The following is an 18,241-nucleotide window of genomic DNA, read 5'->3' on the forward strand; positions in this document are numbered from 1 at the left end:
CTTTAAGCCTAGCCTGTATCATTTAAAACTCTTTCAATTCAGTTTTCCAATTTTCTGTGAATCTGAATTTGTAAATTTTTAAATCCATATTTTTGTTAGTTTTGATTTGTTTTCTGCCTGCAACTGTCTGGGTGCCCTGATAAAAGTACTTGCTGTTGTCAGACAACCTCTCATAACCAGACACCACCCTTGCAATACCAGCCCTTTGCTTTAGACCGCAAGTGTAAGTGTGAAATGTCATTTTCAGTTTCACCCTTGCACTCAGCATGTTTAGCCTTCTGCATTATTAGATTTGTTAAGAAACTCTAGAGGAGGGACTAAGGGGAAATGGGTAGCACTTCACTCATTTTAAAATTTAAAATACAAATCCTTTAAACCAAACAACCTTTAGTACCTTTAACCGTATAGTAACATATACCAGGATGTGCCTGAAACTAAAGCTATACATTTGACTTGCAGCATGGAAAATGACCTCCATCTTTCTCAAACTGGCTCTTAGTGCTTGTCAGGGAGGAGGAATGTTATTTAAATGGACATGTATATGTATGTGTGTGTTTCTGTGTGTATGTGTGTATATATACATATACATTTTTTAAAGTAGTTTTTAACATAAACACTATGAAGACTACAAAAATGGCCAAATTAAGGAATTATGAGATATTTTAGTCTCATAAATGTTGTGAAAAATGCTTCGGTTCATTTTTGCCATTTATCAACTCCCATTTTTTCCTACCAGGATATCACTGAGGACATCATTTGACATGGGAGCCCAGCTGCTCCTGTGGGCAACATGAGCGGCCTGTCATTTAATAGACAGCGTCTCTTGCCCTCAGGTCAAAAGGTGTTTGGTTTTGACTCAGAAGCTGCTGGATTAAATGCAGTCTTTAGTAGGAAAAGTGTTTATTAATGTTGAATCCAAAGCCACCTGCGTTTTGAATTCCCAGAAAAGTATTTATGTTCAATCTAAAGCCACCTGTGTTTTGAAGTCCCATTTGCCAGCCTAAGGGAGGTGACAGTCTAACTTGTCCCTCAGCTTGAAAGGAAGTCAGAGCCATTTTTAGTTTTCCTTGTGGATTTGCAGGGAACGCTGAGCAGGGAGAATCCCCCTTGAGGGACACTTATTGACTGATCTCGTGCTGGGATTGGATCCTGGAGTGAATTCATATACATTGGGAATGAGTGGCGAGAAGCAGTTTGGGAATAGCACTCTTCAAATGGAAATGAGGTTTGAAAGGGCCACCACGGTGTTTCTCAAGCAGACAGTCTCTGTGGCAAAGATGAAGAGTTGCTCAGGCCAGAAATGCTTAATTAAGATCTTTCTTGTTTTTGAAAAACAAGGGATAATTTACAGCCACTGGTATGGCCCAGCCTCTGGCCTTCAAAGGTGACTGACATTCTATCAGTGTCATTTGAAGGAAAGCATATCAGCCTAAAAGGCGGATATGAAGGAAGTAACAACTCATCAGAATTATGTATGAGTTGTTATATAATGTGAGTGAATTTAGTAAATATGTCCAATAAATATGGAAATGAAATTCCTTGCTACAGTGCATCTGTTTTGTGTGAATTTTTTCATACTTTGTTGATACACTATCCAAGGCATTTTTCTATATAATGCAAAACAGTGGAAATTTTCTCATGTTATCATGAGTCTATGTTGTTATTCTCTCATCATTCTATAAAATTAAAACTTCATGTTCTCATCTCCCGTTTTGCTGTCTATTGCCTAATCATTCAACCCCCTGAAGTATGCAGAGAGGAGAATATGGAAATAGAAGGAAAACTCAGTTTTGTCAGTTTAACAGTTTTTATTTTTGTATGATATCTACACACATACATATATAAAATAAATGGTAGGCTGAAATCTGGACTCAAATGAGCTTGCTTTTTAAAAAATTTTTTTCCATGCTTTATTCCATTTATTATTCATTACAAAGCAGACTTCTTTTTCTTTCCAGCTTTTAGGTTCAAGGGGTACATGTGCAGGTGTGTTACGTGGGTAAATTACGTGTCTTGGGGGTTGGGTGTACAGATAATTTTGTCACCCGGGTAATCAGCAAAGTTCCCAGCAGGTAATTTTTCCATCCCCACCCTTCTCTCACCCTTCACGCTCAAGTAGGCCCCAGTGTCTATTGTTCCTTTCTTTGTGTCCATGTGTACTCAATGTTTAACTCCCGCTTGTAAGCAAGAACATGGCAGCATTTGGTTTTCTGTTCCCACGTTAATTTGCTTAGGATAATGGCCTCCAGCTCCACCCGTGTTGCAGCAAAAGACATGGTTTCAATTCTTTTTTGTGGCTGTGTGTATTTTTTCTTTATCCAGACCACTGCTGAACATCTAGGTAGATTCCATGTCTTTGTTGTTACAGTGCTGCAGAGAACATGTGCGTGCATGTGTCTAAGTGAGCTTTTGTATTAGAGTTCCAACTTATTTGCATGGGTAATAAAAATTAATTATGTCTGGTATTGTCTTATGGACCCTCCAGGAATGAATTTTGATGTGCAATGTGAAAACAATACAGAGCAAAGGTAACCTAAAGTACAATCACTATTCTGAGTCCTCTGGCCAGTTCCTCCAATATAACGTTCAGATTGTTCTCTCACTCCCTAAAGTAAGAACATAGGATTATAGAATTGAAGGTTGATTGCCTTGCATTCACTCATTCACTGATTCATTCATTCATTCATTCACTCACTCACTCTTAACTAGCTTGTGCCAGGAACTGTGCTGAGCACTAGGGCTTTTAAAACGATAGGACAGATGTAACCTGACTTTCAAGGACTCCTTTTTGTCTTTCTGGCTTTCTAAAATGCCGTAAGACTTATTCATATTTTAGCTATTTAAAAGTGATTTTTCTCAAACTATAGCAACAACTTACTGCTTAATAATAAATGTCTCAAAGTAGTTTAGAAAATGCTGTCACCCTCTCCAATTAATAATCTACACTTTAGTGCCCCCGTGTTTTTTCATTTTGAATGCTGGGATATTACCATCACGGTAAGAGGAATGCATAGGGTGGCAGTAAAGCATGAGCATTGTGTTAGACCAGTAACCATCTCATGCTTGACAGGTTACACCGTGGCTACCATAGTGGACAGCCATTGGATGTTCTCCCCCATAGAAATACATTCTTCAGAATTCAGGCATCAGATAGCTAGCTATTGAGATCTTCTCTGTATAATTTTGAAGTATTACAGTGCAATGTTGTTCCTGCTCTCAAGCTTTCTAAGAAACAAAGCAGTTGATTTTGATAAGAACATGCTGAGCTTCTGTCCAGTGCTCTGACAGGTACTGGGGATACAAAGACACCATCTGCCCCTGTGTCTGCTTCTCGTGAAGGAGGAAAAGGATGGAAGGAGGCTGATGAATTAGTCAGTGCCAGATAGCCTCACTTCCTTTTTCATACGGCACCTTTTCGATTCCTGACCTTTATAAGAGGGCTTGGTCAAGTGTGATTATGGTCCAGATCTCTCTCTTTCTACCTATTCTGGGTATCTCTCTGTTTCTATCTGTAAATTAAGGAATTTGTTGAAAAGCAAATTACTATTTCATTTAGTGCCTATTTCATGTATGACACTGCCCTAACCTTTACAGTAAGTTATACTATGTGGTTATCTCCCTGTTGGAAGCCTTTGATTTTTTTATGTACCAGAAAGACTTTGTGATTCAAGTGAATGAGCATCAATTACCCGTCACCTTGTTGGATAATTTGGAGTCTTTTAGCTATTAGCAGGCTATTAGCAAAACAGGCATTAAAATGATTAAAATATCAGTGATTACTTTAATCCCTAGGGCTATAAAAGAATTCTTTTACAAAATGCATAATATTTTTAAAAACATTTAATTTGTTTTAGAGGATCGGCTTTTGTTTCCAAAGATTCTTTTAGCACCTACTGAAAAATATGACATAGCGTAGGCTGCATTAACTGTTCTTTGATGGTTTTCTTAAAAAAAAAAAAAAATAGCCATGTGTTGTAGGAAGAGTCCTGAACTTAGAGTCAGAGGACCTGAGTTATTTTGTGAACCCTATCTCTGATTAACTGTATCATCTTTCCAACCTCTCTGGCCCTTCTTCTGAAAAATGTAGATTTTCTTTGTACCTCACAAATTTTTGTGAAAGTCAAATGATGTATGTGGAATACTATAAAGTGCTACACATGCTAAGGTGGTGGATTGGAATTAAAGGATAGCGTTGCAGTACTTTGTAAGGCTTTTCCTTAGATCACTGGATTCACTTAAAGGTTCTCTGTGATGCAGCCAAGTAAAGTAAAACCAATAGGGAATTTCAGAGTCCAGTAAATGCAAGTTCCAGTCATGAGATTAGATGAAGCTGTGGCTGCACAGTCTATGGTACCTGGTCCAACTAACTGTTCAACTGCCCTCTCTTTTTTTGATAAGAATATACATTCCTCCCTTTGAACTTTCTTGGTTCTCTAGGTTTTTTGGTTTTGTTTTGCTACTCTTGATTCCCTTAGGACTCTTCCCCTTTCTTAGTTTCGAAGTAGTGTAATACAAAGTCATGTGTCCTACTTTTATGTAAGATGAAAAGAATAAAATAATAAGATAATGATATATTGTTCTACAGATGAATGTAGATGAAGGGAATTTTACAGCTCTAAAGATTTTTTCAATTTGAAAGTTAAACTTTAAAATTCCAGAACTCTATAAACATCTGTTATCTAGAACATTCATAAAATTGTATGTGCCTTTTGCAGTTTAATGTTGGTTTCCCCCTTTTTGGAGAAACAGAAAGTAATAATGTCTATTTGTAATGAACTTCTTTCTTTTGAAGCTGTCACTTGAGAAAGTTTACATATTTTGTGTAATTTAATCTTGTTGCACCCTCTGCTGTTACTATTCTATTTTCAAGAGGAGGGTCTAAGAGGTTATCACATTTCTAAGCTACACATAGTCATGTCTGGGTTTTGAGCCTAGAGCTCAAACTCTGTCTTTAATGGAGACAGTTTGGTGTCTAGGGTTCCTGTTGGGAACAAATGGAAAAAACTGTATGGCTTGACTGGACTCAAACAGTGATGGTCTTGACGGTCAGCCTGCAGAGTTTGAAGCCTTGATTTAGAACCAAGTCCATACCCTGGCCTGCAGGGATTCTACCTTCCCATGTCCAAATTGTTGATGGTAAATGGAAGCTTCTTCCGAGAAACTCAGAGTGTCATTGGAAAGGAATGAGCCTGGGTGGGTGGATGCCATCTTGGGGGCCTTCCTGGATGCTCTGAAGTTGGGGGGTCCATACACTACAGTACTTGGCAGTGACTGTGGTATCTGTTAACTGTGAGCAAGATTGGACACCCCCTCTTTGCTGATCATGTTCAGGAAGCCAGGAAGTGGTGGCAGCTGTAACCAAGAAGTCTTCTGGTGGAAAGTTTAGCTTTAGGCATCAGGAAGTAGGAGAAAAAGCCCATGAGTATGAATATGAATAAGTTAATGAGTGTCCCTTTTACAGGATTAAGCCATCCCAGGAAGTCCATGATCATGAGTTCAGAAGGACTAGTAGTACTGTTTTTAGAATATACCAGTAAAATACAAGATCCTCTGAGGATGCCATCTAATGGAATTACCTGTTATTCTTAGTTTGAGAATGCCACATTTTTAACTAACTAGCACATTTTCAATGACCTTCTTGGTCTACAGAATGTTTTGCCTTCCAGCATATGTTTTTGAGTGAGAAGAGAGAATAGACTCAGAAAAGTTATTGGCTAGAGAAGAAATGTGAAAAATTGCACTTATTTTTAACCCTGAAGCTGAGTTTGTATTGATCCCTACGTAGCATGGTAATTAGGAGCATAAGTCGATGATGTGTACATTTGTTACGAAGCAAAGAGGAAATCAATATGCATACATAGCCTTATCTTGAGGTTTTTTAGTATCTCCTATTGGCAAGCAAACTGTAAGGCATGTGCCAGAAGCTAGAAATGCAATTTCCATCCTTTGACTTGATTTGGGATGTCGAGAGGAAGCCAAGCGTGTGTATCAATGCGGTCTGAATTTTTCTACTGTAGCAGGAAAGCAAAAGTCTTTTCTTTAAGAATGTTGCAGTTACACACAGGTTGAGCAGCTTGCTTTTTTAAGAAATGTCTTTTTGTGCTAGGTCTTTGGGCATTTGGTCTGTTGGGGTTTCAGTTAGCCTTTATTTAACTCATGGAAATATTTACCATGTGCCCCATGCATAGCAGCCCCGAGTTTGATACTCCAGATGAGCCGGGTGTCCTGTGCTAAAACCGTGCCTGGTGTCCTGTGCTAAAACCCCTCAAGAGGGAGAGACGATGCGTGCCAAGGGGGACGCAGATCCATTTCTGATGGGCACTGCAGCACGAGGACCTCTCCAGGCTCATTTGTCATTCTTCTTTTATGCCTTTTCCCATTTCCTTAAACATTGGTTGAATTTTCCGTATGTATCCTTTAAGGAATTTCTCATATATATGGAACAGAACTGAGTTTGACTAGGTTTGATGATCACTTATATCAGTAGTACTAATTTGGCATCTTAGTCATAGAAGTAAACAAAGCAAAAGCTAGTTCACAAGAGTAGTTGCTGTAAAAGTGTCACATAATAACAAAATTAGTTTTGATTTTTAAATAAAACCATTCTTTTGAGAATAGCTAAATTTTATTAGGGCAAAAGGATGCCAGTTCTTATTATTTTAAAAGACCTTTCCTATATGACTTTCTGCACAAGGTTGGAGATAAAATCATTCCACCCAGATTCTCTCTTCAACTTAATGGATTGCACAGATTTTTGCCAGCACTCTCTCAAAATATGAGTCATGATTATGCATTTATATTACATGTTTCCTTCCAACCCTCAAGCTAAATTATAGTGTCTTATAAAGACTACAGTCTATGGGCATGAATTAAGTAGGCCACACTACTCAGCCATCTGTCTTCTCTTTCTTTTTTCCTCTTAAAAACCATACCAAACAAACTTGAAGGCCAAACAAGCACTGGAAATGCAAAGTTGCCTTTTGGTTCACAAGATTCAAGGTTCACATTCCTTTCACTCAACACATAACTCCAGGATCTTTAATTTCGATGGTAGTCAGTTACAGTTCCTGATGCACACTACTCAGGCAGCTGGAACCTGTGAGGCACCAAAGCCTGGTGTTCACCTGAACATCCAGAGACCCTTAGAGCATTGGTTTGAGTGGAAGACGTGAGTAGGTTTTCTTGATGTTTTATTATCTACTGTCATATCTTACCTTTGATTTCTGCTTAAGTCTTTGGGTATGGGGATGGATCAGTAGCCCCAGGGATGTGGTATCTGAATAAACAGAAAACGCTTGGAAACCATATACATCCATGAACAAAACTTGTAGAGCCTTGGCATTTTATAAGAAAATAATGCAACCCAATGTAATTTGCAATTTACTCAGTTTGACCAATAATGTAACTATTAAACTCAGTAAATCCAGAGTAACTTAAACTAAATAAGAGAGGAGAATTTTACTTTCAGGAAGGGAAACAGAGTTAAAATAAAGGATAAGAACTAACGTTTCCTGATGCACAGAGAAATCACTATCTCATGTTCTATAAACAGGTGTAAGATTTCTTTAGGAGGGCGTATTCAGTCCACTCTTCTCTAAAGGATAGCGCTACCATCAATTTGGTTTTCCGAGTCAAAAGTTAGGATGTTGTTTTTTATTTTTTTCTTTCTCTGTCCCAAGCTCCAAGCATTATGGATTTGACAAGTTAGAAATCACTTTCACTCAGAATTTTACAAGCATTTCCTTTGTTATATTTTGTACCTTCTGGTATTGTTCTTGAGAAGAATGGAACTATTCCACGCCCAGGTCCTTAAACACTTAGGCTCCCACCCACCCCCGTCCCCAGAACCATAGGCTTACTTCCTTAACCCAGGAGTCTGAATTCCTCAATGATGTGTTTTCATGTGGACATTTTTTATTCATTGAGCTGGGTACTCTCTGGACCTTTTAATCCAGTTTTACATATCTTTTAGTTCTAGAAATGTTCATATACTACTTCTTAATAATTTCTCCCCTTTTTTTTCCTCCTCTTTTGTGATAGCTCTGTCTGGTAGTTGTTGGACTTTTTGAATTGAACTTTGGTTTTCTTAAGTTTTTCTCTCTCATAATTGTTTTGAGAGAGTTTCTCAGTTTCCCTTCCAACTGTCTTATTGGATTTTTTAATGTTTAATTTTAACTCTCATAAGTTCCTCCTCTTCTTCAGCAATCTAGTTGCTCCATGAGCTTCACTGCAGCGTGATTGGATGGTTTACATCTGCTTGTCTTTTCTCTAGAGAACCATCTTCTTTGATCTCTGTGGGGTGGTGAGCATTCTGAGGCCAAGTTTGGAGGAAGGAGAAGTGACCCTGGGTCTCATCTCTGCCTTAGGCTTGTTGTTTTCATCCCTGTTCTCTGTACCTCACGCCCTTGACTCTGCATCTTTTCTGTTCTCTAAAAACCACTGCTCTTGCCCACCGTGGTAGAGGATTGGTTACTGCCTGACAAGGCCAGGCACTGTGTGGACCCCAGGGCCTAGGGCTGAACTCCCGTTCCTTCTTTCTAAGTAACTTTTATGCCTAAATCTCCCTTTTCACTTGGCCTTCTGCAGTGCTTGGTGCTTCCCATCCCTGCACCATTTTGGGGTTCTCAAGGACAGTGAGTGATCTTCCTTCCTACTGATATTTCCTCTGCACACCTTCCTCTGCTCTGCTAAACCATAACCTTTCTTCGTTCACCTCCAACTTTACATCCTGTGTATTAGAGTTTCAGGGATCTCCAAATTCAGCTGGCAGTTGAGGTTGTTTCTGTTTCGCGTCCTCCCTGTCCTCCTTGTTCTGTTGTGATGATTTTCAGAAAAGGCTGAAACTTTTACTATACCATGGTGACAGGGAATTCTGTGTTTTTTTTGTTTTTTGTTTTTTTTTTTGCTTTTTTTTTTTTTTTTTTGAGACGGAGTCTCGCTCTGTCGCCCAGGCTGGAGTGCAGTGGCCGGATCTCAGCTCACTGCAAGGTCCGCCCCCCAGGTTTACACCATTCTCCTGCCTCAGCCTCCCAAGTAGCTGGGACTACAGGCGCCCGCCACCTCGCCCGGCTAGTTTTTTGTATTTTTTAGTAGAGACGGGGTTTCACCGTATTAGCCAGGATGGTCTCGATCTCCTGACCTCGTGATCCGCCCATCTCGGCCTCCCAAAGTGCTGGGATTACAGGCTTGAGCCACTGCGCCCGGCCGGAATTCTGCTTTTTAAGAGTGATCCCTTGTTCTAGTAGATTTCTCAAAGGGCAAATATTAGTAAGTGTTGTTGTTGTTGTTGTTGTTGTTGTTGTTGTTATTGTTGTTGACGACTCTGGAATGTCTAGGCAGTGGCACTGGCTTGGGATGCTGACTGCTTTGCCAACAGGGTAAATTGGAATGATTTGCCCAGCACTCAAAGTTGAGACTTATCTAGTCTTCCCGTGTCCTTGCCAAATTGCACCAATTGGCTTTGCGGGCTGACTTTGGTCAAGTTAACAGTACGCTTTGTACTGTGCAGTTGGTAGGAACCTTAGGGATAGCTGACTTAAATCGTATATTTTAGGCTAAAGAGTCTTAAGCACCTGACTAATCACTTGAGCATATGAGAAAGCTGTCTAGCAGGTGACTTTTTAGGAAGCTGTGATACCTGTTTGAGAGAGTAACCATGGTAACTCAAAGCCACACCTGACTTTCACATAATGGACACTCAGGTTTTCCCTGAATTGTGATGGCTTTTACTAATTGTGCTTTTCACTTCTCTCAGACGCAATTAGAAAGTGATTTGTAAATCTGATTCCTGATTATGTTAATATAACTATAATTTAAAATATCTGCTCAGATTATATATGTGAAGTATTTTTAATCTATTAAAGTTTATTTATCACCCATGTTCAATGTTCTTGATTCTACATATGCATATTAGTTAAAGATATGATCAGTTCTGTCCTAGAAGTTTGCTAATTACCTGGAAAGACAGAATTTATGTATGAAATGCCTGACAGCAATATCCGTCAACTAACCAGAGCCCAAAACCATGATATTGGATCATACTGATCCATCCTGGTTGAAAATAGACAAGGCCCCCATAGCCAAGAATGGGATTATTGCATGCACTTGCATGGCTTGCGTCAGAAAGGTGCCTTCCTGCAGTGGTGAGGGACCACCGAAGTTCAGCCATTCTCTGCGCAGGGACCTGTATCTCTCAGGGCATCTGTGCAGAGCACACACCTTTTTTAAATTGTACCATGGCTTGCCATCCTTTGCACTCTGCAGCACAATCAGCAAATCTTATGGAAAAGACATGATCTGAGTTGAGATTTGGGTCAAACTGGGAGATATGATTGCCAGGAGGCATGGCTGGAACAGATCAGCCAGCTGGGGATAGATAGACAACATGCAGAGAGCTGTGGCAGGCCAGGTTCCTCTACAGGGGGCTGTCAAATAGAAAGATTTTATCTGGATTTTCCAGTAGCCATATTAAAAGAAGTAAAAAGAAGCAGGTGAAATTATTTTTAGTAATATATTTTAACCTTATGTCTTCAAAATACTATCATCTCAACATCCAAAAAATGTTAAACGATTATTAGTTTACATTATTTTATGTATTATGTCTTTGAAATTTGGAGTACATTTCATACTCAAATCAGATGCTAAATTTTATTGCGAGTACTTGCTGTTTATATTTCATAAAATTTAAAGTTGAAAACATAGATTCACATACCCAAGTTATTCTAAACACTTAAAAAATGAATCAGAATATCAGTTTTTAAAGTTAAATTAATGAAAATGAAATCACTGTGTTCCTCCAAACACAAGCCCATTTCCGGTGCTCAGAGGACTCTGAGTGGCTCTCTGAGCCACCTCTGGCATCTGCTGTGTGGGCAATGTAATTATGGAGGGACTGGGGGCAAGACAGTGCTAGGCACATAGTGTGCCTGAAAGACATTAAGGAGACATTGAAGTTTTCAGGAAGATAAATCTCATACAAAGTTTGTAATAAGGAGGAACTACAACCAGAGAAAGAGAGAGAAACCTTAGAATCCACCAACTCCCATATGTTGAACACAGACACGGCCTAGTTCTTTTGGTCACTAAGACTGGTTATGCTGCATTTAACCAAAGACTTTCTTGAAGAATAAAGCATCAGACAAAAGGAAGCTTTTCTCTTTCTGTTTAATAAGATTTTTTCTACAACTTCATTGAGGTGTGGTTGATGCATAATGAACTGCATGTATACAAAGCGTACATTTGATGAGTTTGGGCCCGTGTGTGAAATAGTCACCACAAGCACGATAATGGACATTTCCATCATCCCTAAAAGTGATGAACATTTGCTTAGAGGGTCTTATTTCTACGGTCCTCGGGAGTGAATGTGAGGACCAGAGGCCCAGTCTTGGTCCTGCTGAGTAACTGTGAACAAGGTGTTTAATGTCTCTGGACTTTCGATTTCTAATTACCGGAGGTAGTACTTGCTATCTCCAGAAATATATTTAAAATATTTAACCTACAAGTCTTGGAGGCCTCGGCTGTGCCAGGTGTTAATTTTTTTTGGTTGTGTATTGGGGGTCTTGGGACAGCAGCTCCTTACGCTCTGGTAGTTGAACATTTTAATAACCATACAGCTGTATTAGCAGGTTACCAGCATAGATGATGTGTGTGGCTGCACAGCAGCCAGGAAAAAAGCCACAAACAGCCTTTCTAATTTCTAGACGCAGTCATTGCTGGCAGAAGAGGAATTGAATAGTGTGGGAATGTGGTTTTATTATAGGTGAGATGCTCCTAAGGGTGGATCGCTCTGCATCATTGACTTGGAGCTGGGAGAGGCACACACCGCGTGATGTGTGTTGGTGGGCCCAGCTGTGAGTAAGCCATGCTGAAGGCTCAGCTGCGAGCTTCCCTTCTCACCATCTCTTCTTGGCCCAACAGAGGGTGTTCAGAGCTCTGCCGGATCCCCATGGTGGAATATAAACTCGACAGCGAGGGCACCCCCTGCGAGTATAAAACCCCCTTCAGGAGGAACACCACGTGGCACCGGGTGCCCACTCCTGCCCTGCAGCCCCTCTCTAGAGCTTCCCCCATCCCCAGCACGCCCGACAGGCTGCCATGCCAACAGCTGCTCCAGCAGGCCCAGGCCGCCATTCCTCGAAGCACCTCCTTCGACCGGAAGCTGCCCGATGGCACCAGGTAATGCTGGTTCCGTTTCCTCAAGGGCGGCCCTTGTAAATCACTGGGGTGAGAACTTGACATTGTAGGGAGGGTTTTTCGTAATCACTTCTGAGTTAGCTTGTTCACAACAAGTTGGCAAGCAAGGTAGCAGGGCAGGCCCCAGACACAGTGGCGCCTGGGGTCAGGCACTCTCCTGGGTCCAAGATGGTGCTAGTAAAATGCAGGTTCTGCCCAGCCACAACTTTTCCTCTTCACCTGGTAGCCTTCCTCCATGTCCACTGGCTCTCTTCCCCAAGATGGGAAAGGTATCCCAGAAACTATTCTGCTGGAGCCTCTAGAAAAGTGTGAACAGGTTTGAGCATAAATAAAACAAAACTGAACAATCAGTGCTTAAATATCATCACAATGTGAGTAATACTTTAAGAGGTTCCAAGCTCATTAGGACTTCCTCTTTGCTTTTCTCCTTTTAAGCAAAGTGAGTTGAGTTTAAAATTATTTTTTCAAAGAAAGAATGCATACACTTGTTTAAAAGTTAAATCCAATACCATTAGAAGCTGGTGAGGGTTTTCCGATGCCGAATTTGCATAGATCATTTTAACAAAGCAAAATAATAAATTTCTTATTGTTGTTAATTCCTACTCCTTTTATTCTAACTTTTATGTAACATATAGGCCACAGTAATGCCATGAGTTTTCTCAATTATGACATGTCAGGCTCTGGTCTGATAGACCATGGCCTGGGAGCCAGGCTGGAATCACAGCTCTAACTTACTTGATGTACTGTAACCATGGGCCTGGTGCTCATCCTCTCTGAACCTTCAGTTTCTTCATCTGATGAACCACATCAGGAAGTTTGGAGGACTGAGTGGGTCAATGTATGTAAAATGCTTAGAACTGGGCCTGACACTTAGTAAGTTTACATAACTCTTAACCAGAACTAATTGATAAGCTTATATAAATATTAACCAGAATTAATTGATAAGCTTATATAAATATTAACCAGAATTAATTGATAAAACTTGTGGTCATCCTCGCCCTTCTCCAATTTTTATTCTTTCCAGAGTGAATGCAGGGGAGGTGTTAATTTAATTTAACGTTCAATCATCTTGGCTCTATGTTTTCTAACTCAAAAGTCTGCTGAGTTTATAACTTTCCCATATTCAAAGAAATCTACATAGATAGCGCTGGTAAAAGGGGCAACATGTAGAAAGAAGGGGGTCTGCAGAACCTCCCTTATTTAAGTAAATTTAAATAATCATAGTTTAACGTAAATTATATTAAATTAAAATTTACTTAAAGTAAAATTAAATAATTCTAATTTAAGTAAATTATAGGAAAAAACCAGAAGTATTCTAGTAGCAAAAGGGAAACTTGGCAAGCACGTCTTCATCAAGTGAGTTTTCATGAGTATTTTTCATTTTTGCATGTCTGAAAAAAAGATAAATAGGATTACATTCAAGAGATGTGTGAAAATAAATGGTTTTGCCAAATTTAGGTTTTTCTTTTTGCATAAGTTTTAAGTATAGAACTAAAACGTGACTTGTTTTAAATTTCTCATAATAAGAATTAGTAATGTTTTCATAATTCTGTATTCTCGGGAATTGTATTGCTGTTCTTCTGTATTTCTCTGGGAGGGAATCATTATCTGTGCTTTAAATCTTTAAGACAGTGAAGGCTTGTCCTGTCATACCTCTTTCCTAGGACAAATTGCCAATCATAAACCACCTGATATCCCCTGGCATCACCGGTTCTTAGTTTATTTTTCCATGATTTATTCTGTTTCACATGGCAATATGTTTTTCTTCCTTTTCCTTGTCATTCCCAAAGTAAATTTATTTGTGAAACAAAACAGGCCAGGTCAAGGGGCTTGGCAGATAATTCAGTGCCGTGTTAATGACTGTGCTCAACCTTTCAGAAGCTCGCCCAGCAACCAGTCATCCTCCAGCGACCCTGGACCCGGTGGGAGCGGACCCTGGAGACCACACGTGGGCTACGACGGGTACCACTCATTTTTACCTTAGTTATCCACTGGGAAGAACCTGTTTCCGTGACTCATTCAAAAGCATTTACTGTGTGCCTGCTGTACCCGGGGCCATTTCGGGAATATAATAATGCCAGACATGCTTTTAATAAGTGACTTGTCCAGGTTGGAAAGCTCATTATTTCTATATAGGTAGTACTCACTTCTCTAGTTCTCAGCCTGCTTTTTTCGTTTTTGATGAGGAAAGGTTTTCAGAACATGAAAATTAAGGATGTGAGGGCTTAATTGTCCCCTGACTTAAATTGCTGATGAGGCAATGCTGCTCAAAATCAGAGAAGTGGGTTTAGCATTTGGCTTTTTTGCTTCCTGTCTGAGAAGCACCGGGAGGTTGCCCCAGCACACCTGGCTGAGAGCTGCCCTTTGTAGTATCCATACAGTCCCCAGGAGCCAGCAGCTCAGGCAAAGCCTGAGGACTTCCGTGAACAAAGACACCGAATTGACCAATCCCACTACCTCTGGGAAGAGAAGAGAGAGCGTGGCGCCAGGGTGCACCCCTGAGGAGCGCCAGGTCTGCCGGGGCTACTGTGACTTGGTGCTGCTTTGGGTTGGAGTTAGGAGCTGGTCATACTGATTGAGAGGAGACAATGGCCAGTCAGTAGGAAGGACTCCGCTCTGAGGAGCAGCTTACATCACTGCTCCGGCAGGTGCACGCGGAAATCTCTCTCCATTTGTAGTCTGAGTTATACGTGTTCCTTCCCGTAGATGATAGATGGAGTTCTTAAAAGTTGTATGTCAAGCAACTTTCTAAATTGCATTGCATTTTAAGAGAAGAGAGGTTTTGATGTTGGCTTTTTTTGGTTTTCTTTTTTGTATACACAGTAAAACCTTTTCTGGCTTTTTCTGTAAATCAAGGTCTTCAACCAGAATTCTGTAAATAAGGATCACTTTGTAATGTGAATAAGTTTTCTTCTACTTATTTCTTTCATATTTGGGGGTTTTCGTAAAACAAAGTCTACTTGGATGTAGTCTAGAGTTAATCTTTTTCCTTTTTTTTTTTTTTTTCTTTTGAGATGGAGTCTCAGTCTGTCGCCCAGGCTGGAGTGCAATGGCATGATCGCAGCTTACTGCAACCTCCGCCTCTGGGGTTCAAGCAATTCTCCTTCCTCAGCCTCCTGAGTAGCTGGGATTACAGGCACACGCCACCACACCTGGCCAATTTTTGTATTTTTAGTAGACACAAGGTTTCACCATGTTAGCCAGGCTGGTCTCCAACTCCTGACCTAGAGATCTGCCCACCTTGGCCTCCCGAAGTGCTGGGATTACAGGCAGGAGCCACCACACCCGGCCCTTTCTTTTTCTTAAGAAAAATTTAATGTAAAGATATGTCAGTGCCGTGTATTCTAAGCATAACGTAAAAATGCAACCTCCTCTTTAGCTTGCAGGCACATTGTCTGATCCTGGACAGTCCTTCAACCTCCTGGTTTCAGCAGCCCTTCTTTATCTGTAAATGGCTGTCATCCAGCTGCTTTTTCTGACCCTCTGGTTAAACCAGATCCCACAATTTCAGATGCTTTTAGCTTCTCTGGCAGGGCTAAGCTGACAATTTGCATTTTCATTTGCCAAAAAACCAGCTCCTGGATAGGGCTTTCCCTCACATAGCCCACTTGGAAGCCAGCACTCCCGTGTGCATGCTGGCAGGTGGCACGGTGAGAAGCGACAGGCTCAGCTCTGTGTTCTTTTCAGGTGCCAGTCCCCTCTACTGCTCGAACACCAGGGCTCAGGCCCTTTGGAATGTGACGGAGCCAGGGAGAGGGAAGACACCATGGAAACAAGCAGGCACCCGGGTAATAAGGAACTCCTGGAAATTGACCTCCCTTGCTCCCTGTTGCCCCCTCCCTGCCCCTTCCTCTCCCATCACTTGTTCATTTGATTCATTCATTCATTCAGCCTATGTGCACCAGGCTGAGGTGATCAGCTGCGTCTCCAGGTGCAGGAGGGGGTGTGGTCATGGTTGGTTGTGGTTGTGGCACCTGCAGAAAGTGAACATTTTATGGTGGTGGTTCTGTTTACTTTTGTGGCATATCCATCGGTTAGACCAGAAAGGCCTAGAACCACAAGCCTGTTCATGTTTACCAAACCACTTGTCTGACTTCTGGTTTTCTTTACTCTTTTGGTAATACTGGAAATTGGAAATTCAACTCCTCTCTCTTTATGTGACAGAAACCAAATGGCATGGCCCACCTTCCAAAGTCCTGAGTTCCTATAAAGAAAGAGCTCTGCAGAAAGATGGAAGTTGCAAAGATTCCCCCAATAAGCTTTCTCACGTAAGTCCTTTGTTCATAAGCCCTTCACTGGCCTAGCCAGGACTGATCTCTCTCGGCACACAGTGGTACAGCCTGCTTCCTGGGGATGCTCAAGAGCACATTACCTCACAGGGCTCTTAGAGGTGAGGTGAAAAAAGGAAACTATCTTCCTGATTTATAAAGGACCTCAAAGAAAGGTTGCACAACAAATTAGTGGCAAAGCCAAAGTTATATCCTCAGCCTTTTGATCCTCAATATCCAGTGCAGTAGTTACTAAATCATGTTCCCATTTGTAATCTGTTAACGGCTTATCGATTTAGTGGCAGAAGCATTATCGATTTGAAAACAGAAGCAGAAACCGCTAAGTGATGTGTGTGGTCAGAGGAACTCTGCCCATAGGCAGCCATTTACTGTACAGTTACAGACCATTTAATCATCACGGCGGCAGCTGTCCATCACACATGTCATGGTAGAGCAGTGCCCATGTGGTAGTTCTCAGTCCTTTGCATGTGTTGCCATGTTTACCCCTTGAAGAAACCCTGGGAGGTGAGCGTCGAGGGAGACTAGCTCAGTGAAACAAAACTTCCATTGAAATGCAGAAACAGGAATTGTTGGTTATTAAAATTAAGCCAACATTTTAAAGTGGCTTATTTTTGAAAATGTTCAGGTGAAGATAATTTATAAGGTCCTGAATTAAGTTATGTCTTTCTTCTTTCTTAATGTGTCATCAGCCAGCTTTGCAGTTGTCCGTTAGCAAACACACACGACATTTCTTCCCTCAGCTGTGACCACGACCTTGTCTTGAGTCAGCCTCGCTGTATCTATTTAAATCTACCTTTACAATGTTCTCATATTGGTTTCAGCAAAGGGATACGTGGTGTGGGCATAGTTTTGAGAATATCAGTGTATGATGAAAAGGTCAAGGTGATTTGCTTAAGGATCTGATAGACTGGAATAAAAAAAGATAAGGCCAAACTGCTTTAAAATCTACCAGGGCCTGGCTCGTTCTTATGATTCCAAAGCCCTTTGCCAATGCTTCAGATCTTGTTGCTTTTCCCAGACTGTGAAGAGAGGCCATGTCTATATGAGCACATTGTACAGGCAGTGACATTTCTTCTATTCTATTTGCTTTTTGTCTTCTAGAGACCCCCCACCCCAACCAAAAGCATTGACTCTTTTTCAGACCTATTTACTCTAAAGAGAGTCCCATTTCTTCAAGGCTTGGGACGCAGTTGACTGGGGCTGTCTCAGAGAGATAGTTCGTGTTTACCGTGTACTTTGCAGCAGCCAAGTGCTTCTGCATATATTATCTCATTTGCTTCATGCAAGAATCATGTAAGCTCAGTATTACAAGCACAGAGAGGGTTAAGTGATTAACCAGAAAGTTCTACCTTTGTGACTGGAACCTGAGTCTTCTCCCCCAAACTCAAGGCTGGCACTATAATTTGTCATAGAAGCATTTTCTTAATAAGTGGCCCTTCTCTTCCTTGTATAAATTTTCCATTTCCTTCCCAGTTTATATCACCTTTGTTTATTATTTTCTTTGCTAGTGACACTGTGGCCATACTTTTGTGCTTCTTGCACAAATAATTAAAGATTTAAAGATATCCATTTAACTTAGATAAATTATGGGAAGAAGTATGAATTAGAGACTTCTGCACAAAACCAGGTTGTTTTTGAAAAAGGAAATCCCGTCATTGCCCACATTGAAGAGTGAGTAGAAAGGGTTCAGGTACGATCCCATGGCCTGTAGCTCCCTGAGTCAGGGTGAGAAGCAGCAGAGCTCAAGATTCACTTGAAGA

The 18,241-nt window shown here is 40.8% G+C and overlaps 1 protein-coding gene across 8 annotated transcripts in view; it reads left to right on the forward strand.

Moving 5' to 3' along the window:
- Positions 1 to 18,241, forward strand: part of SIPA1L2 (signal induced proliferation associated 1 like 2) — a 232,304-nt gene that overhangs the window by 172,335 nt on the left and 41,728 nt on the right. For 7 of the 8 annotated variants that reach the window (XM_023191817.3, XM_023191815.2, XM_023191811.2 and 4 more), the window contains 4 exons: positions 11,917 to 12,174; positions 14,071 to 14,154; positions 15,880 to 15,980; positions 16,357 to 16,460. In XM_023191817.3, coding sequence (XP_023047585.2) covers positions 11,917 to 12,174; positions 14,071 to 14,154; positions 15,880 to 15,980; positions 16,357 to 16,460 — 547 coding nt within the window. The remainder of the gene's footprint in view (positions 1 to 11,916; positions 12,175 to 14,070; positions 14,155 to 15,879; positions 15,981 to 16,356; positions 16,461 to 18,241) is intronic. The other variant, XM_031935488.1, reaches the window with a different exon arrangement.

This window comes from Piliocolobus tephrosceles, chromosome 1, assembly GCF_002776525.5.
Source record: "Piliocolobus tephrosceles isolate RC106 chromosome 1, ASM277652v3, whole genome shotgun sequence".
NCBI classification, from domain to species: Eukaryota; Metazoa; Chordata; class Mammalia; order Primates; family Cercopithecidae; genus Piliocolobus; species Piliocolobus tephrosceles.